This window comes from Cloeon dipterum, chromosome 3 (genome assembly GCF_949628265.1).
Source record: "Cloeon dipterum chromosome 3, ieCloDipt1.1, whole genome shotgun sequence".
NCBI classification, from domain to species: Eukaryota; Metazoa; Arthropoda; class Insecta; order Ephemeroptera; family Baetidae; genus Cloeon; species Cloeon dipterum.
In genome coordinates, this window is record NC_088788.1 from 10,156,377 (window position 1) to 10,179,419 (window position 23,043).

Here is a 23,043-nt window from a genome sequence, read left to right on the forward strand (position 1 = left end):
TTAGCGGGAACGAGTTCGGCCCTTGAGAGTGGTCGCCGGTCGCCCCCTGGACCGCATGCGTGTTTGATGACGCAGGCGCATATCGTGCATTTTAGATGTCTGATGTCATTTATGTCGGACTAGAGATCTTGGTTGATTTTAGCGGTAAACTTTTACGCGCGTCACAAAATTATTTTCACACTCAACCCAGATTCCCCACAACTTGATTGCATTCATTGCGATCAAATTCCATCCGATTTGGTTTAAATTGCACACAATGGCTGCTGGAGTTGCGAAATACAACATCTCAAAACTGAGTTCGCATCTCACCAACATTGTGGTCGTTGGAGTCATCATTGCTAGACAACAACCACGGGTTTTCGGGAACAAAAAATGTTCGTATACACATAATCACAATCATGTCTATGCATGGATGTGATATTTTTTATCTCTTTTATCCCGATTTCCCTCAAGGATTTCCCAAACACTTGTTTTGTTCTTAAAATGTGTGTGATATGTAAATTGTGTAATGTTGCGAAGAATAAGAGCCAAATGCTATATTATGTATTACTACACGTACTACATATTAACAGTCTTTGCTCAAGAAAATTTACTAAAGTATTGCATGTACATTATGTATGAAAAAGCTACACGGTTCTCCCCGACTTTACCATTTACACGCATCAAATCCATATCATTCTAGTAAAACATTGGAAGCACTTGAAAGGCGAAAACTGTAACTCGGCGAGACGAGAACTTTATGTATGTATGTATAACTTTTCCGCACTATGCAATCCGTGTTATGTTAGCACTAGCATTACATATAATGGGGGACTCACACTTCGCTCTATGTTGGGAAAATCAATGTAATGCCCGTAATGCCCTATCCTAGCGAGAAGTGTGAGTGTTGGGCGAAAAGTGTGAGTGTGCCATAGTTACATTAGAATGGTTTCTTTTTCATGTATGGTAATATCACACAGTTTTTAAAATGTGTTGTACTTTTGTGCGCAGGTCCCAATGGCCAGTCATCAACTGACAGAGCTGTATTTAATTTGACTTTAAGAGACTCGCCAAGTGATTGCATCAATGTATCACGTTGGGGAACCGTCTCTGCGATTGGACAAGAGGCTGAAAACTTCCACATCGGGGATATAGGTATGTTGACTATGTTGATAGAATGCATAAATTAATTAGGCGAATCAAAATTAGTATGGTAACAGCTTCCACCCCTCGCTCCATTAAAATTATTTATATTAACTGAGTAGGTTGTTCAACGACCATGCTAATTTGAGACTCGCTCATTGAAATCTCTCTCTCTCTCTCTCTCTCTCTCTCTCTCTCTCTCTCTCTCTCTCTCTCTCTCTCTCTCTCTCTCTCTCTCTCGCCGAGCATTTTTGTTACGGAATAAATGATATAAAAATTATAGTGGAAATTTTCAACGCCCGAGTCAGCGTTCGAAACGAGGAAAGTGGCAAATTCCAACCTTTCACCTCGAGGTAAACTCGTAGTTACCTCAGTTGTACCTTTTCAATATTGAAAGCATTGTTATGTTGATATTAGTGCCTACAATTTGGTGGTGTCCGACGATGGACAAATCAATCCCTTCACAGCTGACCCCGCTGCTTACAAATCACTTCTGCACGTCCCTACGCGTCCTGCCCATGACTACACTATTTTGTCACTGGTCGACACCAAGGAGGGTAAGGAGCATCTTCCCAAAGCAGAAAACTTTCTTGTCTCAGTCATCAAGGTGAGACCGGATATTTTTAGCCATTTGATAAATTTAGAATAAAATCCATCCCGTTAAAGACCGTCTTAGACGAATTTTCTGAGCACACCAATCGATTCTTGAGGGTTGAATTAGGTAAAGTGTATATTTTTTTCGACCAAAAAGTCCAGCACAAGGCACAAGTAGAAATATTTACCGCCAAAACAATATGAACCTATATGCAAGAACTGTGCATGCCACCTAGCACATGCCAACCGGCAGCAGCTAGCAACTGACGTGACGCCTTTTCTCGGCCACACCATCTGTGACGCATGCGCATTTCTCACGTATAGGTTCATATTGTTTTGGCGGTAAAAAAATTATATTTATTTATGCATGTCGCGCTTGACTTTTTGGTCGGGAAAAAATATCCACTTTACCTAATTCGACCCTCAAGAATCGGTTGGTGTACTCAGAAACAGCGTCAAAGGCGGTAATTAAATTAAAGTGGATTGTGTCAAAAGAGCTGTATAATTATTATAATTGTTTATTAACTAAAAATATGGTTTCATTTCCATATTATTGGGATAGGTAGAGCCCGTGCAAGTGATTAATACAAAGGACAACCGGGAAGTAAGAAAGCAGTTAGTCCGCCTTCTGGATTTTACTGCGAAAGCGGTTCCAATTGAAATTTGGGATCCAGAGTATCTTCGAATGGCGGCTGAATGGAAGCCTCGAGAGACAGGTTTGTAGGACGTTTGAGTTTATGACTGATTGGATTTAATCGCCACGATTTAACAATCAGTTTTGTACATCGCGGACGGCTTGGTCAAATGGGACGAGTTCAAGCAGTGCAAAGTCATTTCTGTCAACAGCAGCACCCTAATTACTGAGAACCCAAATGTACCTGAAGCCATGGCCCTCAGACACTATGCCAAAAGCGTGCCAATCAGTTTCAGTGAACTGGTCCACAGCATGAGCAACAAGCTGCCAGACTGTATGTTTGACCATTTTTATTTCTCTATTATTATTATTATTATTTATGCATATACCTAGATGCCCATACAGTTGATTTCTTTATAATCCTAACAGTGCTTCAGTAGTAAAAGCCTATTTTACCCATAAATTCTAACCAATTAAACGCAATTATGCCTACTACACTAAGCCTATAATGTTCCGTAATAATTTAAAGCTCAATGATTTAATTTAAAATTAAATTTTGGGTTTCCATGTTTTGATTGCTGTGGTTTTATATAACAATTCCAGTGTTTACAGTGTTAAAGGCCGTTTTTTCTTATTTTAAATTAATGCTGATAATATGCACCTTCTGTTTTTGGCAGTGAACTCCATCACTAACCAAATGTCGGTGCAGCAAGCAAAAGAGAAGATTGAGGAAGGAGAGACCTTCACAGCCGTGATTAATGCCTTCCTCAGCAAGCTCAACATTGACGAGCCCCAAAATGCCGTCAGCTTGCGATGGTTCTATGACAACTTTTCCATCCAAATTCCTAATCTCTGAATGATATTTTAGCTGGCATTGCCATCAAATCCGAAAACACGACGAGAACATTTGCGTGAGCAGCGACTGCGTGGGAAAAGAGCAAGTCTTTTCGGCCACCTTCAATGTGCTCGCCTCGATCACAGATCGAACAGGAACTTTGGAAAATATTCGTCTCGGAGGGAGAGCTGCAGATCAAATCCTTGGGATTGATGTAATTGCCACAAACAATAAGATACTGAATGCGATATTCTGCTTTGTGAAGAATTAAAATTCCCCAAGAGCACTAAACTTCTCGTCAGATGGCGCCAGTGTTAATATGCACGATTCCTTCCAATATGATATATTTTTTATCCATGATCCAATTAAGTTGAATTAAACCTGGTAGAACGTTAAGAAGAGCAGCAATCTACCGATATTCCCAATTCAACCATCAAAGAGAGGGGCCTAATGCTCCTATAAATGAAAACTATTAACTACAATAGTCTGATATGCAGGCCGATGTCTTCCTGGAATTGGATGAAAAGGAAGTTGCCCAGGTCAAGCAGAAACTGCTGCTGGAAAAATGGGATATGAAGATTTGGGTTCAGCTAAGCCAGACTCAACGACCAGCTGTGACCTTGCTGAGTTGTGAGAAACCAAACCCTCACGAATCGTCAGCCAGAGGCATCGCCATGATGTAGAATCCAATTTGAATTTGAATAATAGCTGTAAGTATACCTTCGAGTATTTATTTTAAAAATTTAAAGATCAACTTGTTTGACCAGTTGCACAAACCCTTGGTGTTCAAAGCCGCCAATAGCAACCATAAACTTTCTTAAAAATTTAGTTTTAAGGCGATTTTGGACTCAATTTAGCCACTGTGCATTCTACACTCAATTAAATGCTTCCTTTTGACGTTCTGAACTGATTTTGGTTTTCACCACTTCAAAGGAAAGCAAATTCAGTGAACAATGCACAGTAGCTTGATTGAGTCTAAAATCGCAGCGGAAGTGCCTTAAAACTAAATTTTTAAGTAAGTCTATGGTTGCGCCGCACCGCCACCAACACTAGAGCGTTCATCAGGAGAGCAAAACTGCTCCCGCTCCTGTCTTTTCCCGCATTATTACTCCCGGTTTTTTTGGCCCAGCTCCCAAGATTTGGTGACCACTCGCTCCCGGTCTTGTCCTGGTTCTCAATTTCATGGGTGCACTTGCACTCCTGGAGACTCCCGATTTTTTAAAATGGCATTAACAAAATAGGGGGATTAATGTCGGTACGGTTACACCTTCAGACAGTCGTATGCAACTCACCAATAACAGCAAAAGTATCCAGGTTAGCCTGTTGTTTAGCACACACGACGGAATGTGTTAAGCTCACCTGCTCTCCTCAGCCTCTTGACACACACTATTTCCCGTCTCTCGGCGCTGGCTCGCTTGCTCTTTTCATCGCGCGCAGTGTCAGGAGATTATGGAACGGAGTTAGCAACGAAACTGAAGGCTGTGCTTATGATATATGCCAATCCACCGCGGCATAGGGAAAAATAACATAAAATCCACCGAGATTGGCAAATGGGATGGGGTCAAAAAGACAAAAAGGGGCACTTTTCGAACGAGAAACTTTTATTGCTAAACGTATACCACTTTTTACAATATATAAAATATGATCTTCTGGACCGATAAACAATTTTTTCAACAATTTGCAATCGTAAAAAAGGGCCTTTTTATGGTAAAAATTCAAATTTTGCCAATTTTCTCCAAATTTACAGTGGTTGAACATATTTTTTTGGCATATTCCGATTCCTCTCGTCGAGATCTGTCCAACGGTGTATGCCACTTATTGGGGAAACTCTTGGTTTTGAAATAAAATTGGATTTCAAGTAAGGAGATAGACATTATTATTTGAAAAGCACGGTAACTTTCCAGCTAATTTTCTCACAAAATTACAGTGCTTCATAGGTCAATTTAGGCTTCAACTGAATCCTAAGGGATGAGCATTTTCCAGGCTTTCAATCTGTTAAAAATTGCACGTTTTTCATTTGTCCACTTGTTGTGCAAATCGAAGGTATGAATAATGTTTTCGAAGTTATTTATAGCACGTTTAAGAAGTGGGACCTAGATTATCTTCCCTGTCATTCCATTAAGCTTCTGCAAGGCCTTATACCCTTTTGTATTATAGTCCGTCGCTTCTTTTCGCCAATTTTATTGCGCTCATTCCTCTCCTTCGCGGACATTTTAGGCTTTCGCGCCTTCTTTTCACGTTGAGCCGAGCTGGCTTGCTTCGGTGTCGGGACGGGAAGGTAGAGTTCATGGTCTTTGGGCAGCGAGGCCGTTTTTAGCACCATCACATTAAATAATTTCAAAAGTTTCTCGTAATTTATTGTTTGGTCATCTCGTCGTTTCTTTTCGGCAACTTTATTCGCCTCCTTCCCCTTTGTGAGTTTACGCTTACCCACAGGAGCCTTCAGTTCACGTTCAGCCGGCACCACTTCCATCTGTGTTGGGGCGGGGAGGGAGAGTTTGGGGCCTTTGGGCAGCAAGGCCGCACGGCCGCGACCCCCACTGCCTCTGCTTTTTGTCGGGATCGGTTCGTAGCCAGGCTGCTTACTTTTTCTTATCCGTCCGCTACGACGGATTGGGGCAGCGTTTTCCACGGCGGCTCTCGATGTGCTTGGTTGCGGGAGGGGAGGAGCTGGTCGCGGGGCTGCCCGAGTGGCCAGAGGGCGCATTGCAGTCAACGCTCTTCCCTGAAATCACAACAGGGAAAAAATACCGTAAAAAGTATGAACGTGACAACAGTCCTGTAAAGAATTAGAAGACAGCGAACAGGCGAGGCACTCTATCAGTGGTGATTTACCGGGGCCGGGGACTGTTGATTTTCGCGGCTCACCAAGCCACCGCGGCCACACGAACTTACTTAATTTTTGGTTGAAATTCACCAGTTGTAGAAATACTTTAGCCGTCAACAGATAGCGCGACCGTATACTGAAGTAATAAATTTGGTTTTAAGGCTTTTCCGCTTAGATATCTGACTCAACCCTGCTATTGTGCATCCTTTGCTTAAAATGTTTTTTTTTTTACATTCTGAAAACCAAAATCAGTCCATATATTCGATGTAAAATCGTTGGAAAAACATTTTTATTTCTAAAAATAGTTTTCCATGATTCTACGGTGATTGGCTAGCCTTTGGAAGCGGAAAAGATTGGCCCCTTGCTAAAACCTGTGCGCGACCTTTATGATATGTGTATAGTAACGAAAAAGGAAATATAAAAATTTTGGTACTCACGAGCTGGCTGCGGCATGGGGATTGGGGGCTGCGGCAAGTGGTCGTCCGCAATTATTGCTGGGGCGACCAAGTACTTGGTAGAGCGTATCATAGTCGCAACGATCCTCAAACTTATCGTACGTATATCCATTCTTGAACGCATAATCAATTGATGCGATTAAGACTCCGAACAAATCACTCACGTCGTCTGTGAACACATCCAGGAAAAAAATTTAACAATTTTCGGATACCAAAAATTAAAATAAAAAAAATAAGCAGAGCAAAAAGTATTATGTCTGTAGAAAATATGAAAGTAAGATCAATTTCAGCAGTTCTTTGTAAGTAAAATTCATGAAATGTAACACCGTAAAATTGAAATTTTCCCTTATTATTAGTTCTCAAAGTCTTTCAGACGAAAAACGTGTTAAGAACGATAAATTATCCACAATCCCGCGTTTCTAGATTACTTAAAAGGTAATCATTAAGTGTTGAACTTAAACTGCTTCTGGTTCTGGATTTTATTTAAAAATTTGCAGTCATTTAAATCTCCCTGTTTTAGAAGTAAAATTTAGTAGTGGTTCGTCAGCTCCTACAATATTTTTTTATACAAGCCATACTATTTTTCAAAAGCCACTGTTAATATTTTAAGGGTCTAAAATTAAAAATATAACTTGCTCTTAATATTGATTAAAAATGTGACAGATGAATAATTCATTACAACTGCAGAAAATAATCCGCTCTTCAGCGAGAAATGAAAAATCAAACTTACGTCTCATTTCTGGTGGTTCTAGGTGTTCTTCAGATAGAGGCGACCTTCCTGCTTGACGGACTGATAGAGACTGACAGCGTCCAAGCTGGGTTGTCTCCTTCTACGTCTTCATCGAAACTGCATCACCACAACCCGAATGAGGCTCGAATAATTCTCCGCTTTAGCTAGCGCGCTCTGGTTTTTTCTTCTGCTACGTTTTATTCCAAGAGCCACAAGGCCCACGCCACCTTTAAAGCTCGCTTCAAACTAGAGCGTTCATCGGGAGAGCAAAACTGTTCCCACTCCTGTCTTGCTCCGTATCCAAACTCCCGGTTTTGACCCGCCTCCCAAGAATTGGTGGCCACTCGCTATAATTTTTCTTTTTGCTTTCGCAGCAAGAAAACAATTCTAAAAACATTGGAGGGTATTACGGGAAACTCCGGAGTCCCGCTAGCTCCCGATGAACGCTCAAATATGAATAAATCAATTATTGTTGATAAAATCATCGAGTCATTGCTTTTAACTCCTAATATTATTGATTGTTGTTCTTACTTTTCTAATAAATATGAATGTATTTAAGTGAAGGCTATCAAAAGACTGACGATGTATACCAATATCTAAGTCATTAGTGCTGTGTTTGACCATTTTGTCTAGATATTCATAATTTCGGTTAAAATTAGTTGCAGTTGATAATAAAATAAGGTAAATTCAATGTTAAACCGGTTAATTTTTATTTATCACCCATAATAAAAAATGATATATCACACGAACGCCTTTTAAAGTGGAATAGTAACAAAGACTGACACAGCTTCAAAGACACTATAGCAAGCGCGCTCTGGTTATCTCTTCCCAGCAAAAAATCTGTAGCAAGAAGGAGCCGGGCAAAGCTGCTCTTTTTGGCTTGTAGCAAAATCGAGCCAACTTGCTTGCTTTTTTTCGAACTTTTTTGCTCCGTAAGCTTTAAAGCAAATTTGCTCCTCTTTGCTCTAAAGCAAACACGATGCTTGTTTTAGCTTTCAGCGGTTCCAAGCGGATATGCTTGCTTTTTTATGCTCTCTTCGCTCTTGCTGTAAATAATTGCTACGGAAGCAAAAGAAGCATTTTTAAGCATCAATCAGCATTTTTTTTAAAATTGTTTTCAGTAGATTAACCTTTTTAAATTGCTCTATTTTACTTTTCTTTAAATCGGAAAGTTTTTCTCATCGAAAAAGTGATTAAAAATTGATTTATTTACGAAACTTTTACATAGAAAAAATAAAGATTAGGAATATACAAATTTTATTTTATGTGATAACGACTAACAAATTTGGATGAGATGCAACTTTCGCTTTGTGTGTTCTTTGATACGAAGTATTAAAAAGGAAACGATTCGAGATACTTAATTTAATTACCTTTGTAAGAAATTATTAGTAAAAAATGTTGGGAAATAAATCAATTTCAGAATCATGATTTCTAAGTGACTTGAGCCGCGCCGCGAGTCACACCGTGAGCCAGCAGCCACCTAGTTTAGGCTAGAGTACTTCTAATACAAGGAATCTAGTTTAGGTGAGCTGCCTTAGCCAATAAAAAAATTGAGTGGTTCAGCTCAGACATCTACTCTCGGGAATGCTTCATTTGGGCAAAGGGGGTTCGAGCAAGAAATAACAGCTAAAATTTTCGTATTTTCAACTTTTCAATTCATCTCCGTAATAGAGTGTATTTCAAGAACAAGACCGAAAAATAATACCGGATTTCCGGTATTGTTCTTGTTTTGCCGGATTTTTTTTCAAAATTCAATACCAGAACAATACCAAACAATACTGGAAAAGGCAATACAAGAATATTGTTTTTTCCTGAATTCTTTATGGTGGTAGAGAAATTTTCATAGAAAAATTCTTCTAATTTTTAAAAATCCCTATTTTTAGGTCGTGTAAATCTTTTATTTTCAATAAAAATTGCACAAACATCCGCAAAAAAGTTTATGCAATGCAGTTGGTTTTTTTCCGAAAAAATGCGTGTTTTTGCGAACCCTGCACTGGTTATACCAAGAGACCAAAAATTTCCCTGTCCCGTCCCATCCCTGTCTTGAAATAAAAAATTCAACCCGCGTCCCTCAGGGACGGGACGGGAATCCTGTATAATCCCTGTCCCTGGCCCCTCTCTAGTTTCAATTTTAAAATTTATTTAATCAAGCAAAATGACAATTTTATTAAAATGCCAAAGTAAGCTTTGATAATATAAAACTTAAAAAAGATGTCTTCCAGAAAAAATCCCAAAAACAAGAAATTTTTCCAAAAAAACAATACCGAAACAAGATTATTTTGTCAGAAATCAATACCAAGACAAGAAGGTTTGAAAAACAATACAAGACAAGAAAATTTTAAATATTCCTTTCAGAAACAATACCGGAACAATACCAGTTTCGTCAAGAAAAGTTCCAGACAATACAAAAATTTGGTCTTGAAAATACACTCTACTCCGTAAACCATAACCATAAGCTTACAATTTCATTTTCTTGAGTAAGGGGTGATGAAAATCGACCAAATACACATAAATTATATTCCATTTACTTTCCAAAACAAATTGAGATGAAATAAAGGCATGACCCTCTGGAAAATCCACCCCATGAATTTTTGACTTTTGATTTCGACCCACTTTCGAACTTTAATTTAAAAATCTCGAGTTAGCGCTGGTCAAAGTCCTTCAAATTGACATGAATTATTCAGTTTAGTGCACTGCTCCCGCTCCTGTCTAGTCCCGCATTATTACTCCCGCTCTTGTCCTGGTTCTCAATTTCATGGGTGCTCTCCCGGAGAATCCCGATCTTTTAAAATGTCATTAATAAAATAGCGGGATTAAGGTCAATAAATTTTTTAGTAGCGCGCCTGGGCAAGTTTCTTTAGGTTATGCAGCTTTTGTTTTACATGCTTACTGCGTATGTTTGATTGTTTCAAGTTTGAATTCACTGCTCCCAAGATGGGTATCTAGCATGGAGCGCATTAAACTAAAAACTCAAAAAACCAGAAGATAATACGATAATACGGCAGTCGCGGTCGCGTATTCCCCCCGAGCCCGGGCGCTTGCCACCTGCCGAGGGTCGCAGGTCGGGGTAAGGATAAGGGTAATGAACACTGAAGCCCTGAAATCTCGCGTTTGGGACGGTGACACCTTCAGACAGTCGTATGCAACTCACCAATAACAGCAAAAGTATCCAGGTTAGCCTGTTGTTTAGCACACACGACGGAATGTGTTAAGCTCACCTACTCCCCTCTCAGCCTCTTGACACACACTATTTTCCGTCTCTCGGCGCTGGCTCGCTTGCTCTTTAAAACGCGCGCAGTGTCAGGAGATTATGGAACGGAGTTAGCAACGAAACTTTGGCACGTACCCCCTGGAAAATCCACCCCTTTAATTTTTTACTCTAAACTTGGACCCATTTTTGAGCTCCTCCAATAACTTTTCGACTCTAAGACATTTTTCATTTCGTTTAGGCACTGTCAAAACCTCCCCCATCCCTTAAAACGAGACGAGGAACCCCCAAAACTTCTTAAAAATTTTAGGTTGGCAATATTGCTGAAAAAGCGGCTATCTTCTCGCGAGCGGCTAACGCGAGCGGCTAACAGTAAGTTCACATTCGTGACCCTTATGGCTAACAGAGACTGCGTGTAAAACAAAGAAATATTTGATTGCTTTTCAAAGACAGATTTGTTATTTACTTCGTGCGAAAATTTCAAATTTTTCTGATAATGAAAACGTAATTAAAATGGTAGTTGAGGGAAGGATCCACTTTTCACTTTTCCCCACCCGCCTTTTGTTCGGTTCAAGAGCTTCAACCAATGAGATGTCTGGAAAATTTCAACCAATCAGAACAATGGCCGGCACAGAATGTAAACAAACACATGCTGCGATAAACTGAGACATGTTACTCTCCAAACTTAAATGAAATTTTGGCGATTTCTCTTGGCTGAAATCGAAAAAAGGACAAAAAGGCTTATTTACAGTGATATTTGAGAACAAGGTATAGTATGGGCATGAGTATTCTCTTTTAAATAATCACAAATACCGCTGCAAAACTTTGCACTAATTTTGTTTGTCTGTAAATTTTCATTGTTATGTATCCAGGAAACTATGAGGGACGAAGAAAAAGTTATGTTTGTGAAGCTTAGCTGCGCTTGCGAGCAACTGCTAAAATCGCCAACAAAAACGAATGCAGCTGACCTAAATCGAATAATAAAACTTCTGCATGTGTCGTCGTTGAAAGAACATCAAATTCGAATCTTACTTACATTGCTTAAGGTCATTTCGAGTCAAGGGATAAGGTGAATTAAAAATATAATACTTATTAGTTCTATAATTTTAATTTTTATCACGATTTACAGCCCTGATATCAAACTTTCCGCTGTCTCGACCTTAGAGGATGTTCTAATGACAATTCCAACTGTCCCGGATTTTCTGATTCTGCGTCATCTCATCCAAAACTTAATTCAACTCCTCTTCGACCCTCAAAATTCGAAATTAAGTAATTCTAAAACTAAGAAAAAAAATTAAATTCTGTAATCTGTTTTAAATCAAGGCTGCAACATTCCTGAAGAACTTCACCTGTGTGCCCTGAACTCGATGTGCTTGCTGCTGACAAATTTGACTTCAAGCCAGAAAGAACAATTTTACAGCCCGAAAGCTGCTCCGTTTCTTGGAGTTCTGGTCTGCCTGTGTCTTGAAGAGGCTGGGAAGCAACAGTTCAGGAAAATTAAGTATGTTCTTTTGCTTAAAAGGTTTTTATCATAGTAAATTTGCAAAGGGTGTCGGCCATTGAGTGCTTAATGGCGTGCGCCCAAGTTTTGAAGAATCCCCCAGAGAACGACGATGAAAACACTCAAGCTGGAGACATTTTCATGAATTTTGTGCCTGGCATCGTGAAAGGCTTGAAGCACGTCATCTGCGCAGATGAGAAGCAAGGTCATGAAGTCACAGTGGTAATTTTAGTGATTATTTTACTGAATTACACCATGTTTGGACTCAAACCTTTGTCATTGAAGTGTTTGTAACATTTCCCAGTCTAATTTCACATAAAATTTTGTTGTAAAGGTTGCTCTGCGGGCTTGGGGTTGTCTGATAGCCCAGGTAATGGACGTCCCGCTGAGCTCTCAGTTGATCGGCGGCGAGGAGGAGAAACCCAAGTCGCTATCGTCGGCCAGCAACCTCGCAGAAGTTCAACAGGTCATCTCGGATAATAAGAGGAATGCCGCTTTCTTCAAACTGGCAGACCAAATGCTGCAGACGAACGTGGAGGCGGTGTGCAGCGCGCAGAACCACTCGCATCACAAGGTCCGCCTTGAACTCATTGCCTCGGCCAAACTCATCCTGGTCAAATGCTCAAAGTGAGTATTTTAATTCATGATTGTGCACGTGTGGAAAGCAGGAACTTTGAAACTGTGATTTATGAGCAAAGAAAATAAATTTGTATTAGGAAAAAATATATTTGAGGCTTCATGTTAAGTTATAAATGTGCGCAGAGAGGTCCGTAGAGGGCGCACAAGCTGATTAATGGGCGCAGTCCTCATTTTATTTCCCTAAAAGCAAGTCATGGACATGAAGAAATGAATTTGAAGAGAAGGGAGAGTAATTAGCTTCTTTGACGAGAAAATTGCTGCACCTTTGGACTCCATCTGTAATTTTTTCTAGTTGACATTTGGTCGGAGCAAAAATTAATAATGAAATCTTCAACCCATAAAAAATCAGATTTTCTCAAAATTACACCAAAAATATCCATTTTGATAAAACATTTTGTAAACAGAAATCTGCCGAATTGTGTTGTGCCCCTGCTGGAGGTGTTGGTTGCCCTGAGCGAAGACACGGTCTCTGAGGTGTCAAATGCGGCAAACGCTGCTCTGGAGGACGTGTCTAGAGTGTTTGGCGATGAAATGGATCTGACGGAGATTCTCGAAGGAAACTTGTATCGAGTTGCTGAGCAGCTGCCGTCGATTTTCACCAAGAAGGGTAACTACACGGTTTAATTTTATTCTTACCGTTAGGGTTACACAAATATAATCACTTTGTTAAAAACGAGTTTTTTTCTCTTGAATAGGAACAGTAAAATATTTTTCTGAATGTTTGATATTATTTTATGAACAAAACGATCACGGATAAAACAATTTTAAGACTTTCGAGCCTAACTTTCCATCGTCTACACTGTTTGTGGAAACGTGCAATTTATACGTTTAATGTTATGTAAAAAAATGAATAAAAAACCAAATTTTAAATCTATTTGAGTAAGAAATTAGATAAATCAATTTTTGTGTTGACGGTTAAAGGGAAATTTTCTGGTCCTGTTGAGTTGCAAAACCATTTGAAATCGTTTTTAAAGCATTTTAAAATTAAAAAGAAAACATTTAAAAGAATATAGCCATCCTATCAAATAAATAGCAAGACGAAAATGAGAAAAAATACTCCAAAATTGCCGTTATTCGTCAAAATCTCCGTTTCAATTTATTAGCAGTCAAAAAGATTTGTTTATGAAATTCAGATGAACGACGACAGCTCGCCGGCTTGGGACTTCTGGTTGGATACCTCCGTCTTCTGAGCCACAAACTCCAGGATGCGTTGCTCCTCCACTGCAAACTGGTGTTGGACTCTTTGATGTTCGTCTGCACATTTGAAACCGGACATATTGTCCTGCTTGAAGACCTGTCAATCAAAGGTAATTTGGTTCACTTCTTGTTCTTACTTAAGACAAAGTCAATTTTTTTGCATTTGATTAAATTAAACTCCGCTTACAATCTTACCCCCAAAGAAATTAATTGACTGGTATCCAAATTAATATGTGGTCTCTGAGCAAAACCTCAACCTGATGTTGTAGACGACGCAACTCCAGTTCAGAATCGGCCATGGCTGCAGCACAAACACTTCATCGGTAGCGACGGGGGCGTGCTGCTGCGCAAGGCGTGCGGAATTCTTGCTCAAGAGGCCGAACTGGTGGTGCCGCAGCTTCTGGCCGTCATGGTGGACAAACCGGCCTTGCAGAAGGAGGCAGTGCACCTGATTAACCTGACGCTTGGCCATCTGACTGAGTTTCCTAAGGCGAAATTGGTGGCTGAGAGCTTCGCTGATCCGGCCGTCTGGGCCGTGCAGCTCACCCCTGAAGGAGACACGACTGTCGCTCAAGCCAGGTCAGTCTTTAAAATTGTGTTTGCTATGTGTCTTGATATTCTATGATTGAATTTACAGCCAGGAAATTTTTACTAGATTAATATGTCTACTGCAAATTGATTAGTTTCTGTCTGCCTGTGTCGATCGGCTTTTATTTAATTTTAGGGGACAGTTAACAAATTGAAACTGCTATTGGGATTGTATTTTTTGGTTTTAGGCACGAAAACCAAAAAATCAGGGAAATGCACTGGAGTATTTTTTATTGAAATTATAACCAAAGTGTTTTACAAATATTTCTTCGATTTATTTCAACTTAAAAAGCACTGAAACCACATTTTGTAAGTTCCAATTGATTCCTGAGGGTCGAAATAGGTGGGTTTAATCATTTTTTCGGTCGAAAAATGTTTGTGACTTGCGGGAAGAGGTGCATAGAAAAACGCACGTTGCTTTGGCGCGCGCAACGCATGAACCTGACGTCAAAATTCTCTCACGTGCCATTCATGAAGCATGGCATTGGTAGATGAGAGAGAGCTGTGACGTCAGAGGGGTGATGCTTGCGCAGTAGCGACCAAAAGGTTCATGCGTTGCGCGCGCCAAAGCAACACGTGATATCAAGAATTCAAGAAAAAAAAGCACTTTTTACAATTTATTTCAAACCGTCAGGTCAAACGTGGTGCTGGCGTGCCTGCTGTGCGAAGGTCTGGCGGCGGCGGCCACCTCGTCAGGTCGCAAGGTGCGTGAACTGCTGAGCGTGGTGTTGTACCCTGTGCTGGAGAGGGCCGGCAGCGGCATCGAGCTCGTATCCCTGGCAGGCCGGCTCGCCCTGTCCACCGTGGCCTCGTGCCTCGGACACCCGAGCATGGCCGCTCTCGTGTGCAACGAGGCCGAGTACTTCACGCACTACGTCACAGTCAAGCTGCGCAGGCCCAAGGACAACCCTGGCGCGCTCCTCGTCCTCTGCGCCGTCCTCAAGCACGGCTCCAAGGATATTCTGCCATCGGTCGAGCTTGTTGTTGGAGATGTAAGCTCTTTATTTTTATTTAGATTTGATGAAATTTCATAATTTAACTGTTGGCAAGAAGATTTTTTTTTCTTTTCAAGAACGATCCAAGACAGTTTGAACTTAAACCGTATATTATATCTAATTTTGAACCCCTTTCTAACATCCGGCTATAAATTATTTCATTTAATTACTTTTGTAAACGAAATAGCAAATTACAAACGATTTTTCGTCATTATTAATAGTCGTGGTGTGTTAGGAAAATAATAAGTCTCTTACAGTGAAGTTTAAGATTTAGTTGTCACCAACATGAATTTAATATCAACGTTTTATGAAACTTTTTTTAGGTTTTGACTCGGTGTCAAGACAACAGAGTCATTCCACGCTACATGGACGTGTTCCTCGCCCTGATCTCAAACATTCGTCGGTTCTTCCCGCCGGAGGAGGTGCAGAACTCCGCAAAGAAAGTAGAATTAGAACTCCACCACGAATCTCCAGTCGTGGAACAGCTCCTACTCGTTGAAAAACTCAGTCGGGCGTCTGTGACGGACGCAGAGGAGGCCAAGGAGGATGCGCAGAAAATGGCTGAACCTGAGTCGGAAGAGAAGGAAAAGATAGTTCCGATTCACATTAGGCTGATCGAAGCGGTCCTGCAAAGGTGCTTCCACATGCTGCCTTCAAAAGACAAAGATATTCAGGTAGGAATGCACCTTTTTCATAAAATTTTTGGAGATTTTGTGCCTTTGATGGTATTTTTTGCTTTATTTAATTTAAATTCTCATTAAGATTAATGTTGAACAAAATAATTAAATTATTGTGAAAGTGTTCTGCCAATTTTATAAATCCATATATTTTCTTATTAAATTTAATTTACCTTTTTGAAATTTCGCCATTCAGATCTTGGCTCTGAGAGCGATGAAACGAGGTTTGCCGATTCTGGAGCCGTACGAGGACCAGCTGTTGCCTCTGGTGCACAAACTGTGGTCTCCGCTCGTGCAGAGATTCTCGCCAAATCAGGACGTGGTCGTACTCAGACTGAGCTTCGAGCTGCTGTGCATTGTGGCCAGTTGCAGCAAGAACTTTATCAGGCACAGGTGCCTCGAGCAGGTCCTGCCGTCCATCTGCCAGTTTGTCCGCAAACAGGCCAATGTCACCAGCAGACACAGGTTAATTTCTCACTTTAAAAATTTAAAAAAAATCCTTGTCTGTTTGTTCAAAAGTGATAATTTAAAATTAATTTCATGATGAGCAAACTTTCACTCACTTTTTCCTTGATATACCAGTGTTTAATAACCAAATATTCAGGGAAACGATGCTGAGCCAGAGCATGAAGCTTCAGAAAGCGGCCCTGGACAGGTTGGCCCCTCTTGCTCGCGATTTGGACCTTCAGGAGGAAGAAATCCACACGATCCTAGAGGCATGCAGTCCGTGCCTGAGTAGCGAGCAGCCTGTGGTTCTCCAGGTCAGTCAAGAACAATGCTTTGAATTGAATTTTCAGGTTGTTAATTTCTAAATCGCAGGAGAGCTGCGTTGAGCTGTTCAAGCAAATGAGCAGAATTAATTCTGACGCCGTGTGGCTGAGACTGAATATTCTCTGGAATGAAGGCAGGGAGTTTAAAAGCGTTTCTCACGCGTGTCCTAACATTAGAGTAAGTTGGACTTGATTTTTCCTTGAATGTAAACTAAAAATTCAGAGGCAATTGAATCAAGCCTATAAAGCAAGTTTTTAGTAAACGTGATTTGATTTTTTTCAGTAAAGTGATTAGAAATTACTCATCACGTTGTTTTTAACTTTCATTTGTTCTTGGTTAAGATTTAATTAATTTTAATGAGGCAGTATAACCATTTCCCTTTTAATTAAATAATTTAATTTTAACTTCTTTCAGTTACCACTCATGGCAGCGAATGCAGGCCGCTACAAAGCCAACGTGCAATTGTTATTGCAGCATATTAAATGCTGACAGATATTTTAAAATAAAACAACGTCAACTTTAAGGGATCTTTTCTTTCTCCGCAATCGCATCCTTCATATTTATTCCAGTGATATTGCTGCTGCGACAGGTCGTATAGAAAACATTCAACAAACAAACAAACAATAAAGAGTCGGGATTCCCTGAATGGTTTGGGCCACGTTTGTCCCGCGACGAGGAATGAACGAGAGGGATCACAAAGTAAACGAGAACAGCACCACTCACTGTCCAACCACCGACCGGCACAACTAACTATTTCTCTGGCTCGGCTTGCTTTCACTCGAGCGCGCACTCACTTCCACGCCTGATTGCGAGCCTTGCGCGCAGCCAGTTTTTTGGTCACGTACGACGCTATCACAAGACCGAGCAGCACGGCCGCGATCAGGAAGTGGTCAAAGTCGTCCTTGAGCAGGTCGAACGCCTTCGACGGTGCCACTCTTATGTAAAATAGGTCTGGAATCAAAGAGAAAATGTGTGGAATGATGATTAATGAATTAAAAAGGAGAAAATTTTCATAAAGAGAGTAAAAGAAATCAGGATTTGAACAAGGACTTTGGTCTAAAATAATATTCTTGAATACACCAGAAGTATAAGCTCTTTGTGTTTGAAGCCGTCAACAGATGGCGCCACTGCATACTTTGGTAATATTTTATAGTTTTAAGGCACTTCCGCTGTGATTTCAGACTCAATCCAGTGTGCATTCTTCACTTAATATGCTTTCTTTAACCGTTCTGAAAACCAAATTCGGCTAAGCCAATCGCCGTAGGAGCATGATAAAATTTTTTTAAAATTTCAAACTATTCAACGGCGAATGGCTCACCGAATTTGGTTTTCAGAACGTCAAAAGAAAGCGTATTAAGTGAAGAATGCACACTGGATTGAGTCTGAAATCACAGCGAAAGTGCTTTAAATTAAATTTATTACGAAAGTATACAGTGGCGCCATCTATTGGCGGCTTCGAACACTTAGAGCTTAGACAACAAGTACATTAATTTTTTAAAAAAAGTTCAAATATATTCTTACCAAGGCCGTAGACAAGGACTAGACAGGTAGACTCAAGGCCGCTGGGTGCTGTGTGAATGCCTCTGACTCGATTAACAGTCTGATTGTAGTTGATGATGGCGTCCGGTGGGATGGGCAGCTCTGGCGTGTACGGGATGACGCCCTCGTCGCGCATCTCGCCAGTCTGAACAGTCGGCCGTCGCGGGTCGACGAACATCCAAGGCAACTCGAGAATATTGCCGTTCGGCAAGGCCACTACGAGTAGAAAGAAGTGTCAAATTAAAGCGGCCTGGTGGATGGCGAGTGGCGAGGCACTCACTGATTAAATGTTTGCTAGTGATTCCTTTCTCGGTGATCGTTTCCTTCATCGTGTCCACGGCCGATGGGAAAATGTACGCTTGCTGCTCCACAAGTGGACGAACCGAGTTGGACTTTGATGAGAATGCTGCAGGGTTTTAAAATTGTTTAGGTTCCATTCCGTTCGGGGTGCCATCTGGTGGCATTCCACGTGCACTAAACACTAACCTGTGGTGTTGCTCCGGCTTTTGCCCTCGTACAGTTCGAAGGAGGCCAGCTCCGTCCTGCGCATTTTCTCGTTGAAGTAGCTGTAGACCAGCCAGTTCTCCGAGTGGACCACGTTGACGGGTGCCCTCGCCCGTTTGTGCGTGGCCGAGTGCACAACGGCGCCCGACACTCCGTCCACCAGGTACATGTTCAGGATGTCTGCGTACGTTTGAGGTAAAAACTGTTTTTTATTTCCCAAAGTGAAACCTACATTTGTGGGACGAGTCGGACACTTGGCTTATGATGGCGATGAGATTGGGGTTGATATACTTGTACATGACGCTGCGATCGGCCAGCACGCGTCCTTGAGAGTTGACTCGCTCGGTGGGGTTCTTGCCAACTACGGCCACCACCTCGCGGTCTGGTCCATCTGGCAGTTGCAGCTCCCAAACTTTCGTTGCTACTAAATCCTGATGGATTCACAGACACTTATGAGCCTTTTTTTAAAAAAATATTTATTTATTTGAATTAAAGGCATGAAATTTCAGAATGAGAGCCATTTTCTTAGCATTTGAGAATTTTTAAAAGAGAATTTTTTATTCTATTCATAAGCAGGGAGAGGAATAAAATTTCCACGCACCTTTGGGGTCGAGTGTGCAAACGAGAATCCGGCAAAGGTGCCTTTGGCTGGCCAGGTGGTGAACATGTAGAGACTGGCCGCCTGCTTGAACGCGTTGGCCTTGGACTCTGGTGGGTAGACGTGCACCTTCAGCTGGTCGTCCAGCACGACCAGGCCGCGCAGGAACTCGTCGTCAGGGTGCGGCAGCTGCATCACCTGCTGCACCTTGTAGCCCAGAGTGTCCGAGCTCTGCACCAGACCCTTGATCGGCTCGAAAGTCACGGCTAAGCCTTCACCAGTCAACTAAAATCAAAAGTATATACCCTGTCGTGAAATTTCCCGCCGATTGATTGATATTTCGGAATAAAAAGCTAAGAACTTCGATTTAACTATTACGTTTTACAGATTAATGACAGAAAGTTACAAGATTCCAGGTTTCAATGGCCGAGCAGAGCTTGGATTGGCTGATAACTCTCCCCTCTTAAAAGTAGGGGGAGAAGGACCAATGAGAATGCTTGTAGAGCAATGGTTGGAATTAAAATTCAAATATTTGAACAAAACCTGTCATTCACTTACCCTGTCCTTGCCAAGGATGGCGCAGAGAGGCGTGAAAGGCACGTGGCTCGTGGTCCTGAGCACGTAGAGCGGCACGACGGGCGACTTGCCGACGTGGAGGGGCGCGAACCTCGGCAGCTGGATCTGCCAGATGAGTTCACCCCTGAGGTTGTCGATGCCGAACACCTTTCCGGCCGATGTCACGGCCACGATCATCTTGTGTAGGCCGAATGTGTCCCTTATGAGGGAGGCGCGTGACGGGCCGGACGAAGAGGCCGGCTGCACCAGCCCTAATACTGTCTGCGCCAGAACTTTGATCTGCAACACCTGGCTCGTCAGCCTGCGCATCACCATGCCCACGATTCCGGCTGAAAATTCATTCTTTTTTACTGGAGAGAAGGATAATGCATGATGAGCAGCAATAAAAAAAGCCAATCGTGCCTAACTCAAGAAGCTTGAATTATTTACAGGTCCAAAATGTTATACACTCTGTAAGATTTGCAACAAGCGAAAAACAAAAGTTAATTAGTCGTTCTGATAAAAAAAAAATGCCACCAGTTGGCTCCGTTGTAGGAATTTCAAGTTTCTGGTGGCACAGCTCACACAACATAGCATGAAAAATCCTACTCTGTCAAAGTAAAAAACGCATAGTCAGCATAGCAAAACTGCTAAGCCAAAAGTAAGAATCACTAGCATGCTAGGTTCTGGCAAAAAATCACACCGACGTCGCTCAGTACTTACTGGCCGCCCCCAAATCCTCTGCGGAGCAAGTGTTTCAGACAAAAGTTTTAAATTATCTGCCAACGAAACCGTATTTTGCTCATATTCACCTTGTTTGCTGCCAAACTCAGACTCGATAGCCGCGTCCAAGTCCGAGACAGGAAGGTCGATGATCTCTATGCTGATGATTGAAGCCAGCGCCTCCTCCCTCGTCCAAGTGATTTGCCCTTCAGATTAACTCCATTAGAAAAACCGTTTAAAATTGGGTTTCATATTGAAATACCTGGAATGTTGACGAAGGAAATGGTGTGGTCCTCACCGCTGAGCACGGCAGAGCACTCGTCCTTGATGCAAATAGCGGCGGTCAGGGTGCATGGACTGAACTTGGAGCCGAGGATCAGTGTGTTTGAATACTCGTCCACCTCAACGCCAGTGTTCAAAGAAACGGCGGACACTTGAAGAGCGGAGCTCTGGACAAGAGGGTTAATTTGCTCAGTTCAAAAAATGCAGTGCAGTGGAATAAAGCGATTTTTTTCTAATTTGACCAGTTCTCTTGCTTTGTGGACAACCCTGATTCCTGTCCTACTTTAATTAACTGAATCATCATTACTCACATCAGGTTTGTTCTCCAGTTTGAACATGATGTTGGAGTCAAACGGCGTGGCCAGCAGCGAGGCAGTGGCGCTGGCCTCGTGGATGGCCCTCGGTCCCTTGTCCCCCATGAGGAACACGGTCTGCTTTCCAGGCAGCCTGAGCGAGAAGGCCAATTCTCCAACGCCGCTCAGCATGGGCACGGCGGCCGGCGTGAGATCGAACGAAGCGAGTGGCACCTCGGCGAAGGCAGCGCCGTCGGCCAAGGAGGTCCAGTAGAACGATTTTTGGGTGACGCAGACGACGTTGGCGCCGACCAGGACGCAGTCGTAGGCGCCGCCAGCCGTCCAGGGCGCCGCCAGTCGTCGGGAGCCGAGATCAGAACCCGACTCGAGCGAGAAGGCCGACACCTCGAGCTGCCCGTCCAGCGGCACCACGTGGTAGAGCCGGCCCTTGTCCACGGCCCAGCGGGCCCGCGCGGACTGCTGCTGCGACAGCGACCACTCCCACGCCAGAAGCCCGTTTGTCTTGTCCCATGCGCGCACGTGCACCCGCGGTCCGCCCGACACCGAGACCAGCTCCTTGCCCACATGCATGTGCTGCACCGACTCGTCCTTCTCGAGCACCTGCTGCCACAGGATGTTGCCTATGGACACCACAGACTTGATTAGCATCGGATGCGCATGATCATAATGCGCTAAATCTCAATATTTAACTTTGAACTCATTCGCTTCAAGATTGCGGTGCTAAGAGCAAAAAAATTGTAAATGAATGGTGGCGCCATCTTTGTGTTGGCAGTTTAAAACAGTAAGGGGGCTTTCCTAATTAATACTTTGCTAAATTACAAAAAGTAAGTAATCTGCGACTTAAACCGGAAGTTTCCACGCCATAATAGTTGAAGTTGCTTTAAAAAAATTGATTTTACGAGCAGAAACAATTTAAATTTAGTTAAAAAAAACTATAAGTTTTTTAATTAAAATTTCCGTCCGGAAATAGCTTTGACAAATTATCAGATACGCCAAAATCAGGAATACAATTCGATAAATAGGAAATGATAATTAGGAAACAGGAAATCAATATTAAAAATATTTTTTCACCTGATTTGGGGTGTAGGGCGGCCAACACGTTTTGCTCGGTGGCCACCAGGATCTTCCTGGTGCCGCTGACGGCATCGAAGGCGGCGAACCTGATCTTCCCGATGTACCGCTGTCTCCTGCAAAGGCACAGTAAATACAAAACGCCCGATCGAAACACACACGCGTGTTATGTATATGTACCAATCGAATTTCCCAATCTGGTCTTCGAAGAGGCAAGACACGCAGGTGAAGAACTGCAGGAAGAACAGGGTCCAGAGAATGTAGTAGCCCTTGGAGCACATGTCGGAGGACTTGCTGACAGGTCCACTGGCCACGGTGAGTGCCATGCCGGCGATTAATCCAATTAGTGGCCCTCCAACGACGACAATCCTACTCCCGCATGCAGGGCCGCAAAGCACAGCAAAGCCGATCGATCGGTGACTCTCGTCTGCGGACAATCGTGACTCGTCAACCTCGCTCTCGCGCCCTCCACAGGTGGCGCGCACCCTGACCAGACAGGCAGAACCGCCGCCGACGGATTCAAATGCTAATTTGTACCTCTTAATTCCGATTTTCCGCTCCCGACGATGGACGATGACTTGAGGGCCGGAATTATAATTATTGTGGTGCTGGTTGAGAGATGCGAACTCAGCGCCAGCTGGAGTCACAAACGGTAACTCATGAAATAACAAACGAAACACTTGC

General features: G+C 42.4%; 3 protein-coding genes and 1 long non-coding RNA gene across 6 annotated transcripts; 2 read left to right on the top strand and 2 right to left on the bottom strand.

Annotated features, from left to right (window-relative positions):
- Positions 1 to 99: 99 nt before the first annotated feature.
- Positions 100 to 7,895, top strand: hdm (hold'em). 2 transcript variants are annotated; one of them, XM_065486560.1, is made up of 10 exons: positions 115 to 374; positions 991 to 1,134; positions 1,406 to 1,475; positions 1,540 to 1,729; positions 2,279 to 2,432; positions 2,493 to 2,684; positions 3,028 to 3,166; positions 3,219 to 3,399; positions 3,683 to 3,895; positions 7,220 to 7,895. In XM_065486560.1, the coding sequence occupies exons 1-9, from the start codon at positions 257 to 259 to the stop codon at positions 3,866 to 3,868; spliced, it is 1,374 nt and encodes a 457-aa protein (XP_065342632.1). In that variant the 5' UTR covers positions 115 to 256; the 3' UTR covers positions 3,869 to 3,895; positions 7,220 to 7,895. The 2 variants fall into 2 exon arrangements, with proteins under 2 accessions (XP_065342633.1, XP_065342632.1); XM_065486561.1 differs by lacking the exon at positions 2,493 to 2,684 and having other exon boundaries at positions 100 to 374.
- Positions 4,790 to 7,325, bottom strand: LOC135941218 (uncharacterized). Its single transcript, XR_010574970.1, has 3 exons — positions 7,198 to 7,325; positions 6,450 to 6,636; positions 4,790 to 5,910 (listed from the first exon to the last, which is right to left on the bottom strand). It is a non-coding gene; the product is annotated as an uncharacterized LOC135941218 (long non-coding RNA).
- A 3,127-nt stretch (positions 7,896 to 11,022) lies between the features above and the next one.
- On the top strand, positions 11,023 to 17,296 carry Tti1 (Telo2 interacting protein 1). Its single transcript, XM_065483166.1, has 15 exons — positions 11,023 to 11,173; positions 11,278 to 11,474; positions 11,535 to 11,674; positions 11,729 to 11,906; positions 11,954 to 12,128; positions 12,241 to 12,533; positions 12,950 to 13,152; positions 13,679 to 13,852; positions 14,012 to 14,321; positions 14,965 to 15,322; positions 15,649 to 15,999; positions 16,199 to 16,467; positions 16,607 to 16,763; positions 16,822 to 16,950; positions 17,188 to 17,296. Exons 2-15 carry the CDS (start codon positions 11,284 to 11,286, stop codon positions 17,260 to 17,262), a joined length of 3,003 nt encoding a protein of 1,000 aa, XP_065339238.1. The 5' UTR covers positions 11,023 to 11,173; positions 11,278 to 11,283; the 3' UTR covers positions 17,263 to 17,296.
- On the bottom strand, positions 17,292 to 23,016 carry EMC1 (ER membrane protein complex subunit 1). Of its 2 annotated transcripts, XM_065483167.1 has the most exons (14): positions 22,897 to 23,016; positions 22,540 to 22,786; positions 22,360 to 22,475; positions 21,286 to 21,908; positions 20,955 to 21,141; positions 20,782 to 20,898; positions 20,693 to 20,710; positions 19,973 to 20,319; positions 19,418 to 19,699; positions 19,049 to 19,247; positions 18,799 to 18,996; positions 18,593 to 18,718; positions 18,295 to 18,528; positions 17,292 to 17,724 (listed from the first exon to the last, which is right to left on the bottom strand). In XM_065483167.1, the coding sequence occupies exons 2-14, from the start codon at positions 22,683 to 22,685 to the stop codon at positions 17,564 to 17,566; spliced, it is 2,754 nt and encodes a 917-aa protein (XP_065339239.1). In that variant the 5' UTR covers positions 22,686 to 22,786; positions 22,897 to 23,016; the 3' UTR covers positions 17,292 to 17,563. The 2 variants fall into 2 exon arrangements, with proteins under 2 accessions (XP_065339239.1, XP_065339240.1); XM_065483168.1 differs by lacking the exon at positions 20,693 to 20,710.
- Between the last annotated feature and the right edge of the window lie 27 nt (positions 23,017 to 23,043).